This window comes from Aethalodelphis obliquidens, unplaced genomic scaffold, assembly GCF_003676395.1.
Source record: "Aethalodelphis obliquidens isolate GAN/ISIS:26980383/991018 unplaced genomic scaffold, ASM367639v1 scaffold2, whole genome shotgun sequence".
In the NCBI taxonomy this organism is placed as follows: domain Eukaryota; kingdom Metazoa; phylum Chordata; class Mammalia; order Artiodactyla; family Delphinidae; genus Aethalodelphis; species Aethalodelphis obliquidens.
Window position 1 is genome coordinate 27,612,266 of NW_020837946.1, and position 26,258 is coordinate 27,638,523.

Here is a 26,258-nt window from a genome sequence, read left to right on the forward strand (position 1 = left end):
TTTCTTTCTTTCTTTCTTTCTTTCTTTCTTTCTTTCTTTCTTTCTTTCTTTCTTTCTTTTTCTTTGCTTCTCTCTCTCTCTCTTTCTTTCTTTCTTTCTTTCCCTACTTACTTATTATTTTTCTTTTTACAAATAAGCTGTCTATTCTGTCTTGGTTTAAAGATAATCCACTCTTTGTTCTCTCCAGAGTTTCTCAAATCTCTTGAGCAACTTTCTACTGAAAGTATAATTTCACATCATTCAGATATTCTAGAAATTAGTAGCTTTTATTCAGAACTATAGAAATAAGTAGCTTTTATTCAGAATGAGAGAAATAAGTAGCCTTGATTCAGAACTAGAGAAATAATTAGCTTTCAAACACCACTGCACTTTTTCATTTTATGAAGAATGAAAGGCTACTTACATTTTCCATTTTTTATCATCCTTTGACCTTTGTCTTCACCAATGGAATGAGACAAGCTATTCTAGTATAGCACAGACCCTTCACTGTAAACACAGGCATGATTTTAATACTACCACTTGCAGCATATTGAAAATGACTGGAGCTAGCAGCTGATGGTTTGTTCATACTGTGCATCCTATTCTAGACTTCAGTCCATCTGTATCTGTACTCTTTTCTCCCTGACAGTAAATGCTGCCTACACAGTGCACGGGAATGATTCCACAAAGGACTTAGAGAACGTTTGTGAGAGAAGATCGAAATGTGGACTATGATTTCTTCCTTTCTGTGTCTGTGATAGCATTTCATGACAATGTGAGGCAGAAAGAAATAGATTCTTGTTTGGGGATTACAAAACTAATCCACATGCACCTGACTAGTGGTGCATATGTTCAGGTGGATAGAAGCCACTTCCAAAACGATTCAGAACTTCCAAAATGATCATTGGGAGAAATGGACACATTCTTAAGATAGTTTGATAATGATTATAAATACTTAATTTGTCCTTTTCTTCAGCAAAGACTGAATAACAGACCTCTTTCAATCAGTACATTTGAAAGTTCTTAAAAATCAGTATTTGGGAGGTACCAATTTGATGGGAAGATTGGAAACAATATAGAAAATACACTTTCTTGATTTTTTTCAGTTATGACATTATTTTAAGAAGGCAAGTGAAATTGTCGGCCAAGATCATCAACAAGAGATTACATAGTTACATAGGTTACATAGTTAATGGTAAAATCCCCGCTGCTAAGAACAGATTTTTAAAAATATACTTAGAATTTAAGCATATTGGGAAGGTTTGTTGTTATTTATATTTTCCTAAAATATATATACTTTTCTGATAAATAGCACAAGCACAGTTAAACCAAACGAAAATACACGTTCACAATTTAGTCTCTTAGAAACATTTCAGATCAACTGATATCTGTCCTTTACTCTAAATAGTAACCAAAATATTTCCTCTGATGGATGTATGTCCTGGAATTACCTGTATTGTTTTCTTGTGTCATGCCCAACCGCATTCGTCTCCCAAATTTTGGTAGCCAGAACTCTAACGGTATTCAGAAACAGAATAAAATTCAGCTGAAAGAGAAGATAATATTACAAAGAATTATTAAGTTAGTCTTCAAGTTGTTTGTAAAAATTTACATAAATTGCACCTCTTTGTATTCAAAGACTGAACATTACCCATTCTGTAAATGTGAATGAGGAAATCTGAGGTAAGATATTGGAAAGATAGGGATTCTGGATTTGCCCTCATGAAAACACAGAGATAAAAGTTCAACAGCACTAGAAACTAGAAATACCAGAGGATAATCTGCCAGAATCCATGGGGAATTTCCAAACCAAAGTTCAGATGAAGTTCTGTGGCAGACTTGCTGGATAAAGGATAATAGTTATTATACAAATGTAATTGACAGCCCTTTTTGAAATGAATTCCCAGCTTTTGTATCTATTTTAGGGAGAAGAATAATAGGGTTGCTTTGGGGATGATGTCTCTCTTATGATGTATGAAAAGCACTGGGTGAAGTATACAAGGTTAAAAAGAAAGCCAGGTAAGATGCTGTATAAGAAATAGTCTCAGTGTAGGCAATTAAATTGAGGTGTGGGAACCACCAGACAATCACATTCTGGCTTTAAAAAGGGGGAGGGAGGGCTTCCCTGGTGGCGCAGTGGTTGAGAGTCCGCCTGCCGATGCAGGGGACACAGGTTTGTGCCCCAGTCCGGGAGGATCCCACATGCCGCAGAGCGGCTAGGCCCGTGAGCCATGGCCGCTGAGCCTGCGCATCCGGAGCCTGTGCTCCGCAACGGAAGAGGCCACAACAATGAGAGGCCCGCGTACCACAAACAAAGAAAAACAAAAAAAAGGGTGGGGGAGGGAAGGGAAAGTATTGGTGGGATAAGACATTTTATGTCCAAGGGCCTCAAGGATCAGTGAAGAGGTCCAAAATGAAGAGGAAGAAAAGATCTCCAGGTCAGCGGTCATAAGGAGGTAGAAGCCCGAACCCCTTGGGTCCCTTAATTCAGGGAGATGTCTACAGTCCAGGAAGCGCTAGTACTTAGAAATAATGGAATTGTGGATTGCCAAGAGTGGGTTTCTGTTAATGCCAGAGCAACAGCTAGAAGAGAGGACCCATCAACTCTGCATTCCTGGGGATAAATTATCCTGCAGAGTCTCCAATCATTTCTGGAATTTGGAGAATTTTGGTATTGGGTGATTCATGTGCCCCACTGCCCAAACTAGTTGATTATCTGCATCAGCCCTTAATTCCAACCACCTTCTTGGCCATCCTACCACTGACTACCCCATAGGCAACTCTCACCAATTTCACAGCCTCCTACAAGAACTGGGGGATGGCTTTTCAATAAGTGGTGCTGGGAAAACTAGACAGCTACATGTAAAAGAATGAAATTAGAACACTCCCTAACACCATACACAAAGATAAACCCAAAATGGATTAAAGACCTAAATGCAAGGCCAGACACTAAAAAACTCTTAGAGGAAAACATAAGCAGAACACTCTATGACATAAATCACAGCAAGATCCTTTTTGACCCACCTCCTAGAGAAATGGAAATAAAAACCAAAATAAACAAATGAGACCTAATGAAACATAAAAGCTTTTGCACAGCAAAGGAAACCATAAACAAGATGAAAAGACTACCCTCAGAATCAGAAAAAATATTTGCAAACAAAGCAACTGACAAAGGATTAACCTCCAAAATATACAAGTAGCTCATGCAGCTCAATATCAGAAAAACAAACAACCCAATCAAAAAATGGGCAGAAAACCTAAATAGACATTTCTCCAAAGAAGATATACAGATTGCCAACAAAAACATGAAAGGATGCTCAACATCATTAATCATTAGAGAAATGCAAATCAAAACTACAATGAGATATCATCTCACACCAGTCGGAATGGTCATCATCACAAAATCTACAAACAATAAATGCTGGAGAGGGTGTGGAGAAAAGGGAACTCTCTTGCACTGCTGGTGGGAATGTAAATTGATACAGCCACTATGGAGAACAGTATGGAGGTTACTTAAAAAACTAAAAATAGAACTACCATATGACCCAGCAATCCCACTATTGGGCATATACCCTGAGAAAACCATAATTCAAAAAGAGTCATGTACCACAATGTTCATTGCAGCACTATTTACAATAGCCAGCACATGGAAGCAACCTAAGTGTCCATCAACAGATGAATGGATAAAGAAGATGTGGTACATATATATAATGGAATATAACTCAGCCATAAAAAGAAACGAAATTGAGTTGTTTGTAGTGAGGTGGATGGACCTAGAGACTGTCATACAGAGTGAAGTAAGTCAGAAAGAGAAACACAAATACCGTATGCTAACACATATATGTGGAATCTAAAAAGAAAAAAAGAAAATGGTTCTGACGAACATAGGGGCAGGACAGGAATAAAGATGCAGACATAGAGAATGGACTTGAGGACACGGGGAGGGGGAAGGGTAAGCTGGGACGAAGTGAGAGAGTGGCAGTGACATATATACACTACCAGATGTAAAACAGATAGCTAGTGGGAAGCAGCCGCATAGCACAGGGAGATCAGCTCGGTGCTTTGTAACCACCTAGAGGGGTAGATAGGGAGGGTGGGAAGGAGACGCAAGAGAGAGGGGATATGGGGATATATGTATATATATAGCTGATTCAGTTTGTTTAACAGCAGAAACTAACACAAAAATATAAAGCAATTATACTCCAATAAATACTAAAAAAAAAAAAAAAGAACTGGGGGCTGGGTCTTGAGCCCCATACCCTAGGGGAAGGACAGAGCTGTGCTGTGAAATTGTGGAAGAAGGATGTTTTCAGGCTAATAAGAGCTACTAGTTATTGAACACTGCCTATTTTAAATGCTCACATAAATATGATACAGGAATTTTTATTATGCCCATTTATTATGAATGAAGAAACTCTAGCTCAAAGAGATTAATTGATTTGACCTAGACTACCCAGCTATCAGCTGGAATTTGAACCAGGCCTATGTGAGTCTGTATTGTGAATTCTTAACCACTACCTTTATTTTTTAATTAAATTTAACTTTTTATTTATTGAGGTAACATTAGTTTATAACATTATATGTTTCATGTGTACAACATTTAGACTTCTGTATATACTACAGCATGCTCACTACCAAAAGGTAGTTTCTATCCATCCCCTTTACCCATTTCATCCTCCCCACACCTTTCCCTTCTGGTAAACACTACTATGTTCTCTGTATCTAGGTGTTTGTTTTTATTTGGTTTGTTCATTTATTTTGTTTTGGGGGGATATTGTTTTTGTTTTTATATTCCACATGTAAGTGAAATCATACAATATTTGTCTTTCTGATTTATTTCAGTTAGCATAATACCCTCAAGGTCCATCAATGTTGTCACAAATGGCAAGATTTCTTCTTTTTATGGCTGAGTAGTATTTCATTGAGTCTGAATAGATAGATAGATAGATAGATAGATAGATAGAGATATAGATATATAGATACAGATATAGATATGGATATCATATCTTCTATACCCATTCAATGGGCACTTAGGTTATCTCCATATCTTGGCTATTGTAAAAAGTGCTGTGATGAGGCACTTAGGTTATCTCCATATCTTGGCTATTGTAAAAAGTGCTGTGATGAATACAGGGGTGCATATACTTTGAATTAGTGTCTTTGTATTCTTCATATAAATACCTAGAAGTGGAATAGCTAAGTCATATGGTAGTTCTGTTCTTAATTTTCTGAGGAATCTCTATATCGTTTTCCATAATAGCTACACCAATTCACATTCCCACCAACAATATGTAGAGTTCTCTTTTCTCCACATCCTCTCCAACACTCGTTATTTCTCATTTTTCTTGATAATAGCCATTCCAATGGGCATGGAATGATATCTCATTGTGGTTTTAATTTGCATTTACCAAATAATTAGTGATATTCAACATCTTTTTGTGTGCTCGTTTGCCATCTGTATGTCTATTCAGCTCCTCTACCTAACTTTTGTTGTTGAGTTGTGCAAGTTCTTTATATATTGTGGATATTAATCCCATTATTGGGTACAAGATTTGCAAATATCTTCTCCCATTTGGTAGGTTGTCTTTTTTATTGTTGATAGTTTCCTTTGCTATACAGAAGCTTTTTAGTTTGCTGTAGTCCCATTTGTTTATTTTTGCTTTTGTTTCCCTTGCCTGAGGACACATATTCAGAAAGATATTACTAAGACCAATGCCAAGGAGTATGTTGCATATGTTTTCTTCTAGGAGTTTGTGGTTTCAGGTCTTACATTTAAGTCTAATCCATTTCGAGTTGATTTTTGTGTGTTGTGTGAGATAGTGGTCCACTTTTATTCTTTGGCATGTGGCTGTTCAGTTTTCCCAACACCATTTATTGAAGGGACCATCCTTTCTCCATTGTATATTCTTTGCCCCTTTGTTTTAAATTAATTGTCCATATATGTGTGGTTTTATTTCTGGTCTCTCAATTCTGTTCCATTTATCTGTGTGACTCTTTTTCTGCCAATACCATGCTGTTTTGATTACTATAGCTTTGTAATACAGTTTGAAATCAGGGAGTGTGACATCACCAGCTTTGTTCTTTTCTCTTGGGATTTCTTTGGCTATTCAGGGGTCTTTTGTGGCTCTATACAAATATTTGGATTTTTATATTCTAGTTCTTTGAACAATGTCCTTGGGATTTTGATGGGTATTGCACTGAATATGTATATTGCTTTAGGTAATGTAGACATTTTAACAATGTTACTTCTTCCAATCCATGAGCATAGAACGTCTTTCCATTTCTTTGCATAGCCTTCAGTTTCTTTCAGGCTGTCTTATAGTTTTCAGTGTACATGTTTTTCACCTCCTTGGTTAAATTTATTCCTAGGTATCTTATTCTTTTTGTTGCAATTGTAAATGGGATTGTTTTCTTAATTTCTCTTTCTGCTAGTCCATTGTTAGTGTATAGAAATGCAACATATTTTTGTATGTTGATTTGTATCCTGCAACTGTACTGAATTTGTTTATTAGTTCTAACAGGGTTTTTTGTAGAGTCTTCATGGGTTTTTATATATAAAATCATGTCATCTGCAAGTAGCATCAGTTTGACTTCTTCCTTTTTAATTTGGATGCGTTTTATTTCTTTTTCTTGCCTAATTCCTCTGACTAGGACTTCCAATACTATGTTGAATAAAAGTGGTAAGAGTGAGCATCCTTGTCTTGTTCCTGATCTTAGATAGCTTCCAGTTCTTCCCTGTTGAATGTGTTAGCTGGGATTATGATATTGTCATATATGGTCTTTATTATGTTGAGGTATGTTCCTTTTATACTCATTTTATTGAGAATTTTTATCATAAATGGGTGTTGAATCTTATCAGTTGCTTTTTCTGCATCTACTGAGATGATCATATGATTTTTATCTTTTATTTTGTTAATGTGGTGTATCATGATTGATTTGCAGCCATCGAATCATCCTTGAATCCCTGGAATAAATCTCGCTTGATTATAAGATATGATAATCTTAATGTACTATTGCATTCAGCTTGCTAATACTTTATTGAGGATTTTTGCATCTATGTTCATCAAAGATATTGGCGTGTAAGTTTTGTTTTTGTGTGTTGTCCTTGGTGTCAGGGTAATGTTGTCCTCATAAAATGAGTTAGAAAGCATTCTCTCCTCTTCAATATTTTGGAAGAGCTTGAGAAGGATAGGTAATAAATCTTCTGAGTGTTCGCTAGATTTCACCTGTGAAACCATCTGGTTCTGGACTTTTGATTTTGGGGAGGTTTTGATTACTGTTCCAATATCCTTAATAGTGATCAGTCTATTACAATTTTTCTATTTATTCATGATTCAGCCTTGGAAGGTTGTATAATTCTAAAAATTTGTCCATTTATTCTATATTGTCCAATTTGTTGGCATATACCTGTTCATAATATTCTATTTTAATCCTTTGCATTTCTGTGATATCCATTATTATTTCTTCTCTTTCATTTGTGATTTTATTTATCAGAGCCTTCTCTCTTTTTCTAAGTGAATCTAGCTAAAGATTTGTTAATTTTTTTTAACATTTTCAAAGAAACAGCTCTTAGGTTCATTAATCTCTTCTGTTATCTTTTTAGTTTCTATTCATTTCTTTCCACTCTAATGTTTAGTATCTCCTTCCTTCTGCTGAATTTGGGCTTCATTTGTTTTTCTTTTCTAGTTCTTTTAGGTGTAAAGTTAGATTGTTTATATGAGATTTTTCTTGTTTCTTCAGGTAGGCCTGTATTGCTATAAACGTCCCTCTTTGTACCTCTTTTGCTGCACCCCATGGATTTTGGCATGTTGTATTTTCACTTTCATTTGTCTTAAGGTATTTTTAAATTTCTACTTTGATTTCTTCTTTGACTCAATATTTGTTCAGTTGCATGCTGTTTAGTCTCCACATATTTAAGATTTTTCCAGCTTTCTTCTTGTAGTTGATTTCTAGTTTCATCAGAAAAGATGCTGTTATTTTTTCAATCTTCTTAAATTTATTGAGACTGGTTTGGGTCCCAACTTTTGGTCTGTCCTTGAAAGTGTTCCATGTGCACTTGAGAAGAATGTGTATTCTGCTACATTTGGGTGGAATGTTCTGTATAAATCTACTAAGTCTACCTGGTCTAATGTTTTACAGCTGCTGTTTGCTTGTTAAGTTTCTGTCTGGATGATCTATCCATTGATGTAAGTGGGGTGTTAAAGTCCCCAACTATCACTGTGTTGCTGTCAATTTTTTCCTTTTGGTCTGTTAATTTCTTTATATATTTTGGTGATCATATGTTAGGTGCATGTTGGTGTTGTCCCCTTTATCATTATATAATGTCCATCTTTGTCTTTTGTTACCTCTTTTGGCTGGAAATCTATTTTGTCTGTTATGAGTATGGCTACATCCACTTTCGCTTGGCTGCCATTTACTTGGAGTATCATCTTCCATCCCTTCACTAGAGTTTATGTTTGTCTTTAAAGCTGACATAAGTCTCCTGGAAACAGCATTTCATTGGGTCATGTTTTTTTAATCCATCCAGCCACTTTGTGTCTTTTGATTGGTGAATTGAATCCATTTTCATTTTGGGTGATTATTGATAAATGAGGACTTAGCACTGCCATTTTATCTTTTATTTTCTAGTTGCTCTGTATCTCCATTATTTCTTTTTCCTTGTGTTTCTGACTGCCATTTTAGTTTGGTGGTTTTCTATGATATTTTCTCAGTTTCCTGTTTTTTATGTTTCATGTCTCTGCTCTAGATTTATGCTTTCTGGTTACCATAATGTTTGTTTAAAATTCTCATAGATAAAATTGTGCTTTTTCTGCTGATAGCATCTTATCATCATTTGACTACATGACTTCTGTACTTTCCTCTTCCATTTTTATGTTTCTGTCATCTCAAATTATCCCTTTATATGTTGTGAGTTTGTGACCAACTTGCAATAGCTATAGTTGTTTTTACTGCTTTTTTCCCCTTTAACCTCTGCGTTATTCTGACATAGAGTTGCAATTTTCTGATTCTACTGATCACCTTACTCAAAGTTTTGCACACTTTTACCTTTTCGTTTAGGAAGAACAGCTCCTTTCAACATTTCTTATGAGGCAAATCTGATACAAATGCACTCCCTCAGCTTTTGTCTGAGAAATTTTATTTCTCCTTTATATCTAAATGATAACTTTGCCAGAAAGATTATTTCTGGCTGATAGTTTTTATCTTTCAATATTTTGAGTACATCATTCCACTCTCTCTTGGCTTGTAGAGTTTCTGCTGAGAAATCTGCTGATAGCCTAACTGGGGTTCCTTTGTAGGTTGCCAGTCTTTTCCCCTGGCTGTCTTTAAAATTCTTTCTTTGTCATTTATTTTGACAGCTTTAATATAATGTGTTGTGGAGAAGGTTTTTTCACATTGAAGTAATTAGTTGTTCTCCCAGCTTCATGGACTTCTATATCCAGTTCCTTCCTCAGGTTTGGAAAATTCTCTGCTCTTATTTCTTTAAATAAACTTTCTCCTCCCTTCTTCCACTCTTCTCCTTCTGGGATACCCATTAACATAATGCTGCTCTTCCTAATAGAGTCAAATAGTTCTCAAAGAATGTCTTCTTTTTTTAAGATTTTAATTCTCTCTTCCTTCTGTCCGTATCATTTCTAGATTCCTATCTTCAAGCTCACTAGTTTCTCTTCCATATCAGGTCCGAGTTTCTCTTTGGTTCTTTCTTAGAGTTTCTGTCTCTTTGGCAAAATATTCCTTCTGTTCATCAATTTTATTCCTGAGCTTATCAAACTGCCTTCCTGTATTTTCCTTTAGTTCACTGAGATTCTTTATGACAGCTACTTTGAATTCTCTATCAGTAAGATTGCAATATTCTGTGGCTCTAAGTTTGGTTTTTGGAGAACTGTCACTTTCTTTTTGTGATACAGTGTTACCATGGTTCTTCATTGAGCTTGATGAGTTGTTCTTCTACCAGCATATTTGAAGTAGAGGACACCTTTCTTCTTTAGGTAAAGCTTTTTTAAAAAAAAAAAAAAAACTTGATTCAAAAGATTCAACAGATTAGTAACTAGAGGCCTCTCTTGTTTTCCAGTAGGGGTGATATAGCACAAATTTTTGGTCACTTATCTGAGCTGCTTCTGGTTATATTTGAGAATCAGCATTTTCCACTCTCCACCACCTCTGTCAGAGGTGCCATCCATTGCCCTGGTTGTCGCTGCTTGTGCCTCTGGGGTCATTAATGCATTGCTGCTGCTGGCATCACTACCTGGGACATTGGGTTGGTGGGTACTTCTGCTATGTCCAGGGGCTCATGTTCCACTACCCCCCGGCAGGGTGGGGAGGGTAGGTAGCCAGGGTCCCAGGTGTCCTTACCATGTCCAGGGTTGTCAGGCTCATAGGCACTGCCACTGTGGATAGGGGCAGGCAGGGGGAGCCGGAGTAATAGGCATCTCCATAACTGGAAGGACAGGGTCATAGGCCCACTGTCACTGTTGACTGGATCTCTTTGGCCAGGGGCACCACTTTGGCTGGAGTCATATGTTCTGCTTCCCCTGATATTACCAGGTTCTCTGGGGCTGCAGGCTCAGTTACCATGGCTGAGGGTCCAGGATCATAGGCACCACCTCTGCTGTTCTGCCTGGTTCTGCCTCTTCCATGTGTTTCAGCCCACCCACCTTTAGATGTGTGGGATTCTCTGATATCCTGCTGTGTTGAGCAAAGGCACCTTTGTTGAGTTATGGATTTTTTACTGGTTGTAGATTGAAGGGGAAAGGGCACCTTTGTTGAGTTATGGATTTTTTACTGGTTGTAGATTGAAGGGGAAAGGCAAAGAGAGTGCCACACACTGCCATGATGCTGATGTCACTCTTAACCACTATCTTATACTTTCTTTTCAGGAGGATAAAAAGATTCAGAACATGAGAGTTGAGGATTTTCATTCATCCTCACCCACTACAACACCTGATTGATGTCCACATAGTCTTTTTCAATAAGAAGGTGAGAAACTACTACTTGTCTATCACATGAGTGCTACTTTCTGAATGGCCAAACTTATTTCATGCTTCATTAATTCCTCTCTCCCTAAGACTATACTCCCTGGCAATACAAATGCAGCTGGGAGTGAAAATAGTGGGGAGTGATGCTGTGTAACTACTGTGTGAAGGACCAAGTGCTAGGAGCTGAAGCTGGCAGCACTGTGGAAGCAATGTTAGCTGGGTATTGTCATTTGCCATTCCTTATTCCTGGAAAAAATAAAGAATTACAAATGGCTTCAGATGGGCCAACCTTAAACTCCGTCCATATTAAAATGCCCATGACCAGGGACTCTGTACTCAAGTCAGTAGACCATACTAAGTAAATACTGCAAACTCCCAGAAACTTATTAAAGAAGACACACACCAATTAGTCCATTGGTTTTATAACTCAAAGGACAGCAAAGTGGATTATGGAAAGAATTAAGAAAAATAGAACTTGTTGCCTTAAAAGATAGGTAAACAAAATACACACACACACACACATGCACACACACATATTGATACACGCAGTAACAGCTGAATGAATTTCCAAAAAATTATTATAAATAATTTAGGAAAGTATAGAATATAGGTTAACTAGAAACTAAGTTATTTACTACTTACTTACTATTCTAAGTGTTTTAGGTGAATTGACGCTTAGTCTTCACAGCAGCTCTATGAGATAGGCATATTGCCCCCATTATACAAATGAGGAATCTGAGTCACAGCTTACACAAATTATGCATGATCACACAGCCAGCAAGCGGCAGAGCCCTAATTAGTCCCATGCAGCCTGGATGCATAGCATGGACTCTTAACCACTGCCCCAAACTGCCCATAAAATAGAGTTGAGTTAATAGCAGATTGAGATGGAGACAGAAATTTTTTAAAGAGCAGGATGGGTTAAGAAAAGATTGTAAAGAATCTAACTTATAACCCAGTTTTAAAGTCAGTATTAGAAACCTAAACATTAGGTCTAACAGAGTAGGAAAGTGGATTTAGCAATTTAGAAGACACTCGAAGAACCTTCCCAAATGAAGGGATGAAGAACAAAGATTTCTGTGATGAGGGATAGATGCTTACATGGAGAGCATGGAATTCAGAGTCATTATGAAGATTATTTCTCTTTCTGAAGGAAGTGATAAATAGAACAAATCAATGAAGACATAAAAGAAAAAATCCTGCTCTAAAGAAAGATCCAAGTGTGCAGGAGGAAAAATGACTCTATATATGGGGAAATGGAATGAAAAAGAACAACACATTCTCGTGAGATTTTTTTAAAAATTTTAAGTGAAATATCATTCAAAGAGAAAAAAATCATTTAGAGAGTCCTTGCATATCTCAAGTAATCTTCTTGGAGGAAAAATTTTGCTTAAAGCTGTTAATAAGCCAGTAGCACATAGAATAAATTTTATGCAAGGGTGGTTTTAATAAGCCAGTAGCACATAGAATAAATTTTATGCAAGTGTGGTTTTAAAATAATGCAAATATAAACATTAGAGTCTCTGTCAATTAAATTTTTAAAGATTTATTCAAAGTGAACCACAGATGAATTTCAAAGTCAAAATTTCAGCCATGAAACCTCTGGCTCCTCAGGCCATCTCAGAGACTGCTCCTAGAATCAGCTTTGCCTGGATCATTCTCCCTATTCCCTCCACTCTCTCACCCTTACTAGGACAGCTCATTCTCAGGCTTTAAGCTGAATGTCACTTCTCAAAAGCTATTCCCCACACCCCAGCCCCACCACAGCACTCATCACATTTCAATGTCTGTCTCACCCACTATGCTTAAGTTTAAGGAGAAATTGATGCCTGTTTCCCCCATCTCATCCCCACTGCCTCACACAGCACCTGCCATGTTCTTGGTGTTTAATCAAGATTTGTTAAATGAGTGAATGAATAAATGAGTGAATGAAATGTGCACTCTCTAAACCCTACTTATATTGAGTTAAATCAGCATATCCCCCTTCAATGTAGAATTTTCACTTCTAGGTGTCTATCACAAAAGACATAAGTAGAGAAAGAAGTCAAAATTTATGTACAAGAAATTCCACTGTTATAAAATATATTTAAAACTATCTATTTACACTTAAAAATTTCATCAATGCCTTTGGATACACGATGGGGGAAGATTTGCTATCTCCCCTTTCCTGATATTTCCTCCCAGGGAAGGTAGGTCAACTGATGTGCACTTCTGTTCTCCCTACTCCCTCTTACTGTCCCCAACCCTGGAGAAGATGGATTGAAGTATTTGATGAGTGAAAATGGGACAAATACTGAGTTTGCTGAACTCAGCCCATCCTTCTTTTCTTTGAGAGCTTGCAGTGAGCAGACTTTCTCTGCAGCATCTCCAGGCTTAGGAGCCTGCCCCTCAGCAATATGTGCCTGGGTGGGCAGATCCTGCCTAATTATGGGGTTCTTCAACTAGCCCACTTGGCTAACAGACCGAAGATCACAACTTCCAACCCAGACTCTAACAGCTATAAGGGTTTTACTTTGTTTCTCTCTCTCCTCCTTTGTTTTATATCTCGACTTATTTAGAATCTGAGCAGCAAAGAGGGATGCTATGTATTAGCTGCCCTCAGAGATTCTCTGAATACATCACATCTCACCCCATATATTGGTTTCTTTTTCAATATCATGAACATGAGAAACATTTTTGCTTTGTTTATATGTGTATCAATTCTAAATGTTGAACATTTAAGTGATAGATAATAAACTCCTTAATCTATATCAGCTACTATAATTTGATTATCTGTATAATAGATATGAAGACAAAATATGTAGTTCACTTCTTATCCGTTGGAATTCAATTTATAACTTAGGGGTAAATGCTAGAGCTTTCATTTCACTCAAGGTTCTATAGTTGACTGATTTAGAAGAGGAAAGAGATTATGGAGCAGAGATTTTCCTCTGGGTAAAAAAAAAAAAAAAATTGTATTTGTAATTCCATCAAAGATCAGAGATTAAATTTTATCCATTTTACTTAAAACTTCTCCCTTACCAGTCATCCCTCTCATGCTCCCTTCTTGTGCTTCATGATCGAGCCTCCTTTAATAACAACTGGGTGGAAATGAATCACTGACTCAACAGCAGCTGAGAAGCTTATGTTCTGTTTGTCCCCTTCTTTTCATATTTTATAAAATGCACTGGATATGATTTTTTAAACATATCGCTTTAGAATTCTTCTTAAAGGAATTTATTAGAAGTACCATCTTATTCCATCTGCCAGAATTCCCTGAGATATCCTTTGACAGGTACATGGAACAAAACATATATAAGAAAAAAATTGAAAGTCTGGAGCTCTCCATTTAATGCACTCTGAGTAGCATGCAGTCTCCTCAGGGGCCACTACTTAGTTAGTCATTCAAATTAGATCGTTATTCATAGAATGAGCAAGCCCATGACAAACACCACAAACTACTTGTTGACCACAGACATTAGTCCTTAGCTTGGGTACACAGTGGTGCTGTAAGCCATGGTAGACATCTAAAAACAAGCAAATATACCAATAACAAGGAAGAAAGAAAGAAAGAAAGAAAGAAAGAAAGAAAGAAAGAAAGAAAGAAAGAAAGAAAGGGAAGAAGGAAGGAAGGAAGGGAAAGAAAAAGGGAAGGGGGAGGGAGGGAGGGAAGGAAGGAAAAGAAAGAGAAAGGTAGGAAGGAAGGGAGGGAGGAAAGGAGGGGAGGGGAGAGGGAAGGAGGGACAGACTATTGCCCTGTATTTTCCTAAAATCCATCAACATATATAAAGCAAACTATAAACTCTCACAGTTATAAGTTCTCTGTAGGGTTATTTAAAGCTCAAAAATCTCTGCAATAGTGTTGCCAGATCAACATCAGGCAAGAGCCCCCCCAGAATGCTTGCCAACATGGACATTTTTTGATTCTATGGCTTACTTTTGAGGAGTTACCAGAAAATGAACTACTGCCTATAGAAAAACAAGTACATAAATTCTAACGTCTCCATGAGTGACTGGCCCTGATTTCCAATTTCAGTGTCTTTAATAAATAAAAGCTTTGGGTTGATTTAAGACTGAATCTTGGATTTTCTATTTTACCACTCCCACTGTATAAACATTGCTTAGATGTATGTACTATAAGAAAAGTAACTCTGGAAGAAATTTCGACCCTCCAAGTATAAAAGATATATTATTAAATAGTAATACATTAAAATTAGTAATTAAATTAGTAATACATTTACATTTTTATTGATGATATTTACCTTTTCTTGGCACCTTTAAAAAAATAGTTCTTACTGCACATTTGCATTTTAGTTCAGCTAAGATGAAGCAACACATTGTATAGAGAAATATTTGGGGAGTTTGTGGTCTCTCCAAAGGATGGATTTATATGAATTGAAGATATGGGCTTGACTCCTATCAAAAGAAGAAAAAAACATGGATTGCTGTCACCCTGCTCATGGTCACCAACTGCTGAAGCACTGATGTCCCTTTGTTGCTCACCTTAGTTTAACACTGTTTATGGTTGTTCCAATTTTAAATATTTATTTATTTGGCTGTGCTGGGTCTTAGTTGTGGCACGTGGGATCTTTGTTGTGGCGTGCGGGGTCTTTAGCTGCAGCATGCGGGATCTTTCAGGTGTGGCATACGGGATCTATTGCCCTCATCAGGGATCGAACCTGGGCCCTCTGCACTGGGAGAGCAAAGTCTTAACCACTGGACCACAGGGAAGTCCTGGTTGTTCCAATTTTAATGCAACTCTTTAATTCCTGTATCTTTCTTTGGAAGCCTGCATCAAGAAAATGACCTCTCATATAGAAATCTGAGGACCTTTAAAATATCATAATTGATGTCAGAGTCAGTCAGATAGAATTACGTACTTAAAAGTGAATAGCCAGGACTTCCCTGGTGGTGCAGTGGTTAAGAATCCGCCTGCCAATGCAGGGGGCATGGGTTCGAGCCCTGGTCTGGGAAGATCCCACGTGTCGTGGAGCAACTAAGCCCGTGCGCCACAACTACTGAACCTGCGCTCTACAGCCCGCGAGCCACAACTACTGAGCCCACGTGTCACAACCACTGAAGCCTGCGCGCTATAGCCTGTGCTCCACAACGAGAAGCCACCGCAATGAGAAGCCTGCACACCGCAACAAAGAGCAGCCCCTGCTCACTGCAACTAGAGAAAGCCCGCGTGCAGCAATGAAGACCCAATGCAGCCAAAAATAAATAAATAAATTGTTTTTAAAAAGTGAATAGCCAATAGCTCTCTTAGATAGATTGCCATACCTCCAGACTAGTTCATTTAATCCCCGTTCCTGATTTTTCCTTCCAGGGAAGGCAGCTCAACTGATGTGCATGTCTGTGCTCCTCAGTCCCCCATACTGTCTCCATCCCTGGAGAGGATGGGTTGACGTATTTGATGAGTGAATGTGGGAAGAATACCGAGTTTGCTTGACTCAGCCTATCCTTCTTCATCTTGGGAGCTTGCGGTGAACAGATTTTCTCTGCAGCATCTCCAGGGTTAGGAGCATCTTGTGCCTGGGGCACCATCCCCATAAGGCCAAAACCCAAATCTAATCAGATCACTATCCTGCTTAAAATCTTTCAATGTCTTATAATTTTAAGGAAAATTCCAATGTCCTTATAGCACAGAATACGAGTCCAATCATGATTCAACCCCCATCCACTTCCAGTCTGATCTCTTGCATTTTCCACAGATGCACCCATCCTTCCAGCCACAGAAAACATGACCTGTCCATTTACACCCTTAACGTTCCTGAACACATGACACATGTCTGTCCTCCCACAACCATGTGGACACTCACTGGTTACACTGGTCAGGCCTTTTTCAGTAACTCCAAATTTCATTGTCAAAGGAACTGATCTAGTTCAGCGTTTTCCAAGTGGCTTAGGGTGTCACCACCATGATTTTGGCCATATCAATATTATTCATCTACTATTATTTACTTAATACCCTTCTTCAAGCAATCCATTTTATTAAATTATTAAAATTTAAATTTCATATCATTACCATCAGTGGAAAACCAATAGAAGCTGCTACAAGCAAGAGGCAACTGTAAAAATACAATGGAAACAAGTCATATGAAATTTTACCTAGACTGGGTTGCCTGTCCCCCACCTCCATCCCCCAAAGGAAGACACCACACACATTAGAAAAGTGTTAAAGACCAGTATCAAAATGAGACCTCCAAGATGTGTTCAGAAGGGTTGGAGAGGGACCAATATTCTCAATGTTAATTGATTTTACTTAATAACCTTGCACGTATGCACCAGGGTATGTGCTCTCACCCTGACAAACACTGGCAGAGCTTAAATTCAATTACCACAAACAGGGAAAACTGTGGGCTCTGGAACTACGCTGCCTGAACCTGACTCGACTACAGCACTTTCTAAATGTATATACCTAAGCTAGTTGCATAAATGCTCTTGGACTCAAACCAAGAATAATGAAAATACCAATCTCAAAGTTGTTTGAGGGTTAATGAAGAAAATGTTTTGAGATAAAACATGAAGCAAAAAATGCACTCCAAAATATTTATTCATCAAATGATAAATAGAAAGAGATTTAACTCTGTCAAGGGACAAAAGAAAAGACACTTTGGTAAAAATGAAATTGAGCAGGGACTAGAAAGACCATTTGATCCCACATCAGAGGATGATAAATGAAAGGATGGAGGGATGAAGGCGACTAATACAGGATGAAGGAAACAAGTAAAGACAAATACCACAGAGTTTCTGTTTTTCTTTTCCCTAACCTGTAATTCCAAGATCTCAGATTTCTACTAAGACCAAAGCTCTCTCCACCCCGTATTACTGGCCTCTTCAAAGACCATCTTGTAAATGCTCAGGAGCAAATCTGCTCAATTTTACAATCTGTATTTTTATGTCTGTGGTTTTATTTCTCTTCAGCTATTATAGTCTCTTCTGGTTGACACCAGTGAAAACGTAGGTTCTCGGGTGTCAGGGGGCAGTGTCCCGCTTGGTCGGGATTTATCACCTCTGCCAACTTCACCTTCACCACTTCTAATCCATTCTGCCCTGCCTGTGGCTTCTCCTGCTCTGTGGGCCAAGCACACTGTTCCTCCTAATGCTGCTCTGGGAGGCGCAGGACCAAAACAATGCTTCATGTCCCGTTGTCAATTAGGAAATATTCCTTTCATATTTTTTTAATAAATTTATTTATTTTTGGATACGTTGGGTCTTCATTGCTGCCACAGGCTTTCTCTAGTTGCGGTGAGCAGGGGCTACTCTTCCGCTGTGGTGTGCAGGCTTCTCATTGTGGTGGCTTCTCTTGTTGCAGAGCACGGGCTCTAGGCATGCGGGCTTCAGTAGTTGTGGCGCGCGGGCTCAGCAGTTGTGGTGCACGGGCTTAGTTGCTCCATGGCATCTGTGATCTTCACGGACCAGGGATCAAACCCGTGTCCCCTAGGCAGGCAGATTCTTAACCGCTGTACCACGAGGGAAGCCCATTCCTTTCATATTTTAATGCTATATAGAACTTAAAATCATCTTCAAATCAACAGCAAGATGTTGAGGGTGAATAATTAATTATATTTAGAGACATTTATTTTCAGAACAAAAATTAATGTTTCAAATTACCCTAATTCTCTTAAACATAATTTTACCACATATGAACAAAACACAGAAAACCATCGTGCTACAATTTTAGATTCTATGATTCCAAAATCAAGTTGTTCCTTCCAAATTTGTACTAAAGTCTGTGATTATCTCTGAAATTCAATTCTCTTGATATGATTTCTTCAAGTTAGAACCTATGAACGCTCATCCATACTACGAAATGCAAGACTAAAAAACAAACAAACCTTTTATTCTAAAGTTAACATATAAAAAATTATCAATGTAGCCATAAAATTGAAAAGATTATTTTCCCATAACTTCAAGAAAAAAATTTGACATGCTTTGGAATGTTAAGTGAAAAGAACATGGTCCAAAAATGCAGGTTATAGTCTTTGTTTTGTTACACTGGCTGTGTGACCTTTATCTGTGTGGGCTTTAGTTTTCTTCTCTAGAAAATAAAAAGGTTGGTAAAATGGACTCAAAAGTTCTGTAATTATACTGGCTTTCTGCTCTTATTTCACTTCTTCCCTCTTATCGTGTCCCAGAATATTTACTTTGTATGCATGTTTTATTTTTTCAGCAAGTGTTTATTGAGTGTCCACTCTGTGCCAGGAAAATTACAAGGCATTAGAATATAGAAGTTGAGAAAAATATGGTTCTTGTTCACAAAAGCCTTTCAGTTTAGTGGGCAAGATGGACATTCAACAAACAATCAGAAGCATTATACTTGATGATGATCTTGAGAAATAAAAACCTCACCGTGCTCTGCAGATTATAATAGGTGACCTAATTTTGATTGGGGGCAACAAGGAAGCCACAATGAAGAAGTGACATTTAAAGTGAGGAGTAGAAGGAAGCATATCCCAGCCTTCCAGGGGTACAGGGCAAAATGAAGAATAGTCTTGAGAGGGGCAGACATGGACAAGTTCAAGGAACCGAAAGGGAAACAACGAGGCTAAGGCAGAGAGCATAAAAGGGTGCAGGCATGAGTGACAGGGTCTCCTCTGGACCATCAGGGATGTTGGCTTTTATTATAAGTGCGGGATGTAAGCTTTTTATTATAAGAGCTCACATTATTTACTGTGAGCTCACTAGGTAGGGACATTGACCCTGAAATTAGAATCTGAGCTCCACCACTTACTAGCTGAGTGACCTTGGGCAGTTTCCTCATTTAGAGTTATTGGGAGGATTAGATCAATCAATGTAAATGAAGTGTTTAAAACAGTGCCCAATGGTGGTAAGCACTTTGCTGTGTATGTTGTTATTATTAGCATCATTCTTCCTGGCTTCAGGACACAGAAGAGCTCAGAGGAAGGAGTACTACACTCCAGGTGCTGAGACCGGGGCTCCAGGTGCATCTCTTCCCATATAGGCTGTTTCCACAGTAAAGTGAGGAAACCTTAAAAGGAACTGAGATAACCCTGAATTGTAATAAAGAAACAAAAAGGTAACTTTAAGTGAACAGAAAGGTGCTCTTGAATCTCTTCTCTGATTTTTGAGATTAAATGGATGTTATGATATTGGGAAAATATTTAAGAATTCTTGCTTTGCATTGCTCATAATATTAGTCCTAGAAGACGAAAATGGCATCCCACCTAAGTTTCCTTCAAAATGTATTGAGTGTACCATCATTTCTGGTTCTCTTTCATAAATGGTGAATCTTTCAGAACCTCTATAATCACCTAACTGTACTGTTTCACATTGCAATTTAGAAACCTCAGCAAATAAACTTCTCATCCACACTGCTGATGTGAGTAACTAAGATCTGTAAATAAACAACAAAGCTTTGGATAAAATTCAACTATTTCAGTGGAAAATGTCCTATGATTTACTTTTTTCTCCACTGTTCTTTGCTTCAATTCCTAATAATTCTACAAGGATCCCTTAGATTTTAATAAGCCCTTCCTTTTCATCAAAAGAAAACACAAACTTAATGTTCTTAAATTTGCCTCATTTTTATAATATTTAATTACCTCTTATTTATCAATTCAAGTACAAGGTACTGAAGACACAAAAAGTATTAAGACATGGGTTATCCCTTTAAAAAGATGGTAGTAAGAGATGGAGGAGCAAACATAATAAAGGAGGAAGAGAGAGAAAGGAAAGTTAAAGGCCTGGAAATGCAGATGAGGTTAGCATATCAGGGCATAAAAGGGAAATCAGAGTAGTAAACCCCAGTTAATTTATAAAGTTAATTATCTTCTTTAAGTTTATTGATAATCTCTCAGGGATCTAGTTTATCACTAGGTTTGATGGGATGGTTTATCACTACATTAATACAGCAGCACTTCATTAAAATTAATATGAGTTTCTAAACTGAAGTCATTCATTCATTCATTTATCCACAATCCATTTTTTTAAATTTTATTGAAGTATAGTTGATTTACAATGTTGTGTTAATTTCTGCTGTATAGCAACGTGACTCAGTTATACATATATCTTCTTTTTCATATTCTTATCCATTATGGTTTATCATAAGATGTTGAATATAGTTCCCTGGGCTATACAGTAGGCACCTTGTTGTTTATCCATCCTATATACAATAGTTTGCATCTGTTAATCCCAAACTCCCAATCCTTCCCTCCCCCACCCCCTCCCCCTTGGCAACCACAAGTCTGTTCTGTATATTTGTGAGTCTGTTTTTGTTTTGTAGATATGTTCATTTCCACAATCCATTTTTGAGCTTCCCCTAAGACTTAGAATCGGGTCTAATTTGATAACAGGCTGCTGTAGCAAGGGTACAAACTGGCTTCTCTAAAACTTCTATACTTTATTTTCCCCTCTAAATATTTACATCAATGAGCTTCTAAAGTGAAGATTCCTCTTCAATCTCTTCTACCTTGCTATCTGCATTTTTCCTATGAGATAAATAAGCTTTTACCTGACTATCTGGATAGATCTTACAAAACCTCAACCACATTAATGGCTGTCCTTCTGGATCCATCATGCCAACATGCTGACACACCTTGTCCAAAAGAAAACAAAATGAGAAAAGTAAGAAACTGGAGAACAAAGAAAGACTGAAAAAATTGGTTAAAAATCAGGCTGCTACTATTTACAACAGCCAAGACATGGAAGCAACCTAAATGTCCATGAACAGATGAATGGATAAAGAAGATGTGGTGTGTGTGTGTGTATATATATATATATGTGTGTGTGTGTGTGTGTGTGTGTGTGTGTGTGTGTGTATACATATATGTATACACACACACACAATGGAATACTATCCAGCCATAAAAAAGAATGAAATAATGCCATTTGCAGCAACATGGATGGACCTAGAGATTGTCATACTAAGTGAAGTAAGTCAGACAGAGAAAGACAAGTATCATAGGATATCACTTATACGTGGAATCTAAAAAAATGATACAAATGAAAATATTTACAAAACTGAAATAGACTCACAGGCATAGAAACAAACTTATGGTTACCAAAAGGGAAAGGTTGGGGGGGCATAAATTAGGAGTTTGGGATTAACATATACACACTACTATATATATAATGGATAAACAACAAGGACCTACTGTATAGCACAGGGGACTATATTCAATATCTTGTAATAAACTATAATGGAAAAGAATCTGAAAAAGAATAGATAGATAGCTAGATAGACAGATAGATATAGATAGATATGTATTACTGAATCACTTTGTTGTACACCTGAAACTAACATAACATTGTAAATCAACTATACTTCAATTAAAAAATAGACAGAAAAAATCAGGCTGCTATATTACTTTCAAATTATTTAACATTTAATATTGGGACATCAGTCCTTTTTTAAAGATGTATATAATCTTGGGTTAATACATGAAAACCAGGAAAACACAAGGTGGTATAATTTCTTCATCAAACCACAGAGAAGCTAATACCATAAACTCTTCAGGGAAGGTCAAGAGTAAACATTTCTTTTTTTTTTTTAATTTTTATTTTATATTGGAGCATAGTTGATTAACAATGTTGTTAGTTTCAGGTGCAGAGGAAAGTGATTCAGTTATACATATATACGTATCTATTCTTTTTCAAATTCTTTTCCCATTTAGGTTATTACAGAATATTGAGCATTTTGGTGAGTTTTGTTAGACACAAAGTGTGTGATTTTGTTTTCTTTTGTAACACAGACATGATATACAGGCAGATAAGTCCCATGCAATACGACTGCCAACTCTAGTCTTTTTTGGACTAGACAGTCCAAAAGAGTATGGAATCCTCTTAACTCCTTGGGGAAAGTATGTGAAATAAAAGCTTTAGGCAATGTTTTATAATAAATCACACTAGCATTTTTCTCTCTCGATAATTCCTCTGTTCTCTTGCTATTACATCTTTTCCCCCTCCTCCTACCTATTACCAGGTGATCAGGTGGTCAGAACTTTATAAAATAATGGCTGAAAAGGGGGAAGAGTTTAAGGACCGCCCCAACTGCTTGAACCTATAAATGCTCATAGATATTTTGAAGTCCCGGAATTTTCCCTACACGTTGGCAGATTAAAGGGAGGGTGTGCGCTTTCTTCATGGATCGCAGTGTCAGCCATGAATAAGGGTCTGATCCCCAATCCAGACTTTCCCAACAGCTATTGCTGTAATGTGAGGTTTAGGAAACAAAGTGACAGACAAACTTTCTCTGGGTTTTAGCAGTAGTTTAATTATGCATCTTTTTCTTCTTTATTTAAACTATACAGGTTTTTAAACTTACCCCGATAGCTGCTAAGATTGGGGCTTGATAAATCCACTTGATGTCTCCAGCACTAAGTTCCCAGCATCTGAGACATGAAAAAGAACTTCCATTAAAGAATCAGCAAAGCAAATAAGCAGTGAGAGGTAACATTTTGTTTTACCAAAAATTCCAGACCCAGGTTTTTGATTAAGAAACAAGTAGACAGGGAAAAAAAAAATCTCCTAAAACACCCAAAACAGTAAAAAAAAAAAAAAAAAGTGTAACAGTCCTGGTTTCCATACTATTAGCTACTCCTTGGGGATAAGTAAAGTATTATAAATAGTGGTTTATTATTTTTATGAAAGAGTCAAAACTATGTTTCTAGAGCCACAAAAAAATTAGTCTTCTAAATGTGGTACCACTGATTCTTTATTTTTGTTATCACTGGAAAGATCCATGACAATTAAACCTTGTTGATAGAGAAAGTCCTCTCACTTTCAGAATTTACTCCATTGGTTGTAGAACATTGACATTAGTACATTCTTATCCACAGAAATGCAACAGAAAACTGACAATCATGCAAATGATTCTTGTTGATAGGAATGTAGACGAAAACTGAATGCAAATGATTTTTGTCCATAGAAAGGAAAATTAGCTGTGTTTGGTGGAATGTAATTGCTCAGTGATCCGTGAATATTGACCAGTTTTTACATTTATTTGTAAAATTATTTCAGTGTACATATTACTAGATATAAACATGTAATTCTTTTATTTCTCCTTTGAACAAGTTACAACATCTTACTGGTTTCCTCACTAATTAGTGAGTTAAAAAATCTTGATAGGTGCTCATTTTATATTTGCATTAGATCATGATTTTATCTTCTATTTTAAAAAGTTAGTTTTTAACAGTACTTAATAAAAACACTATTTGATTTACTTATTTGTTATATTTATTTTCTGCTTCCTGCTCACTCCAACTAGAATTTAAGTTTACATAGGCAGGGATCATTGTTGTTTTTGTTTTCTGTTACAAGTGCCTAGAACAGTACATAGCATGTAGGAGGTCAATAAACATTTGTTGAATTGAATTGAATTCAAAGTAAGTTAGACCCAACCTCACCCAATCTGGTTTGTGGTAAAGGTCTTACACTAGAATAAATGGAACAGAGTTGAGAAAAACTAGTTCAACTTGAAACTTTAATGTAGCACTTTAAATGGTTTTTTTAAATTAAAGATACATAAATAAAAGCCTTCAGTTTCTTTCTCCTTAGACAAAACCTAGCATTGATTGTGGCAACAGTAAATGAAATTTTATAAAGAAATTTTAATGATATAATGATAATTTTAAAATTCTGGATAATAAACTTATTAAGAAAGTTACTTTTAAATTAATGAACAAATTATGGATAATAAAAAGCTACTTCAACTATTCCTTGAAGGTAAAACATTTTCAGTACACATGTAATAACAACATATTTTTTAAATATAATTTTGTACATAGGCAATACATTCTCATTTCAAAAAACAAACTATATAAAAAGATAGACATTGAGACATCTCAGTCCTCCCCATGTTCCTGTATACCTCTGACCTCACCTTTCTCCTTACAGATAACATCTTTTATTACTTTATTGTATATGCTTTCAGTATTTCTTTATGCATATACAAACACATACAAATATTATAATCTTATTTTCCCCATCTTACAAAAATGCAATGTACACTCTGTTCTGTAATTTGCCCTTTCCTTTTAATAGTATATTTTTAATTTCTTTCCATATCAGTACCAAGAAGAGCTTAGTAGCCCAGCATTCCATTGGAAAGAGGTACCACAGTTAAATCAAACAGACCCCTAGACCAAAGTGTAATTCTGGTCCAGCCACACTGAAATCTGCAAAGTCAATGGGCTTGAAGACTGAATAAGAATGGAAATCAAACACAGGGACATTTCATACTTGCATACACCTTACTTGTTTACACATTATTGAACATTGCCCATATTATTTGTATGCATCTATTTTCCACATTGTTCAGCCAGACAAGAAAGATAAAAGTGTTAGAGTCGTGCAAAACATCTATCACACTACGCTAAAAAGGCTTCCCACTGTAAGGAAAGTGGTACATATTGTGAGAATATAAATTGAACATTGATTCACTAAATTCTGGATTTCATAAATTTGGATTTCATAAATTTTCTTTTCAGCTTTGACATCTGGTAATATCTTCATAATCTTCCCTCTTTGCTTCAATGACATTTCATCGTGGTGTCTCCTAACACACTGGAATTCAATTACACAATTTCAGCTCTACAAAATACTTTTATCTGGAAGAAGGTCAAACCAGCTACTTCTAAATACAGGAAAAACTTGACTCTGATCATTTTCAATGTCAAAGTTTCAAATTTGCCCTTTGATAAGAGGCAACTGAGGTTTCAGATATTTTAAAGAAAATGCTATTAATCCTTATTTTTCATTAATTGTTCAATGTCCCAGCTCACACCGTGTTTGTTAACATGGCTGAGAAACTACCCTCTGTCCAGATTTTTTTAAAATAAATTTTAACACTCTAGGAAATGCAGGACTAAATGTCGGTAAAAACGTAGTTCTGAATGGTAGAGCATGAAACACAGTAGTCTGTATGCTGAATGGTATGCTGACAGACTAGAAAGTAGGATTTCCTGCAGCCAGGACTGGAAACAGGAAATGCATTGTCCCACCAGAGGGATCCAGGGAATTATATTGATTGAATACTGCATTGTCTCCACAACTCACACTCTGATAAGAGTAGAGGAAGTGAAGTTCCCTGAGAGCCATGCAGATTTCCTAGGAATGATGGAGTGTATCTTTTCTTGGTCCTTTCAATTGCAAGCCCTAAGGTTCCTGCTGGCATCTCTTATCTCCTTTGAATGAGCAGGGAAAAGGTAATAAGGTATCTTGTAAGGTGCTTTTGCTTTTGTAAGTAAAAAGAAAAACAAAATTATTCACTTTTTAAATCATTTGTCCCATCTAAACTACCCAACTATCTTACCCTACCTTAGTCAAATAACACTTTGATAGAATTTTAGAACTGGAAGAGAC

At 36.8% G+C, this 26,258-nt stretch overlaps 1 protein-coding gene across 1 annotated transcript in view; it reads right to left on the minus strand.

The window, feature by feature from the left end:
- PTH2R (parathyroid hormone 2 receptor) overlaps positions 1–26,258 on the minus strand; it is a 106,550-nt gene that overhangs the window by 6,075 nt on the left and 74,217 nt on the right. Inside the window, exons 9-10 of the mRNA XM_027122658.1 lie at positions 23,221–23,287; positions 1,431–1,525 (exon numbers count right to left, since the gene is read on the minus strand). Of these exons, the coding sequence (XP_026978459.1) occupies positions 1,431–1,525; positions 23,221–23,287 (162 nt within the window). The remainder of the gene's footprint in view (positions 1–1,430; positions 1,526–23,220; positions 23,288–26,258) is intronic.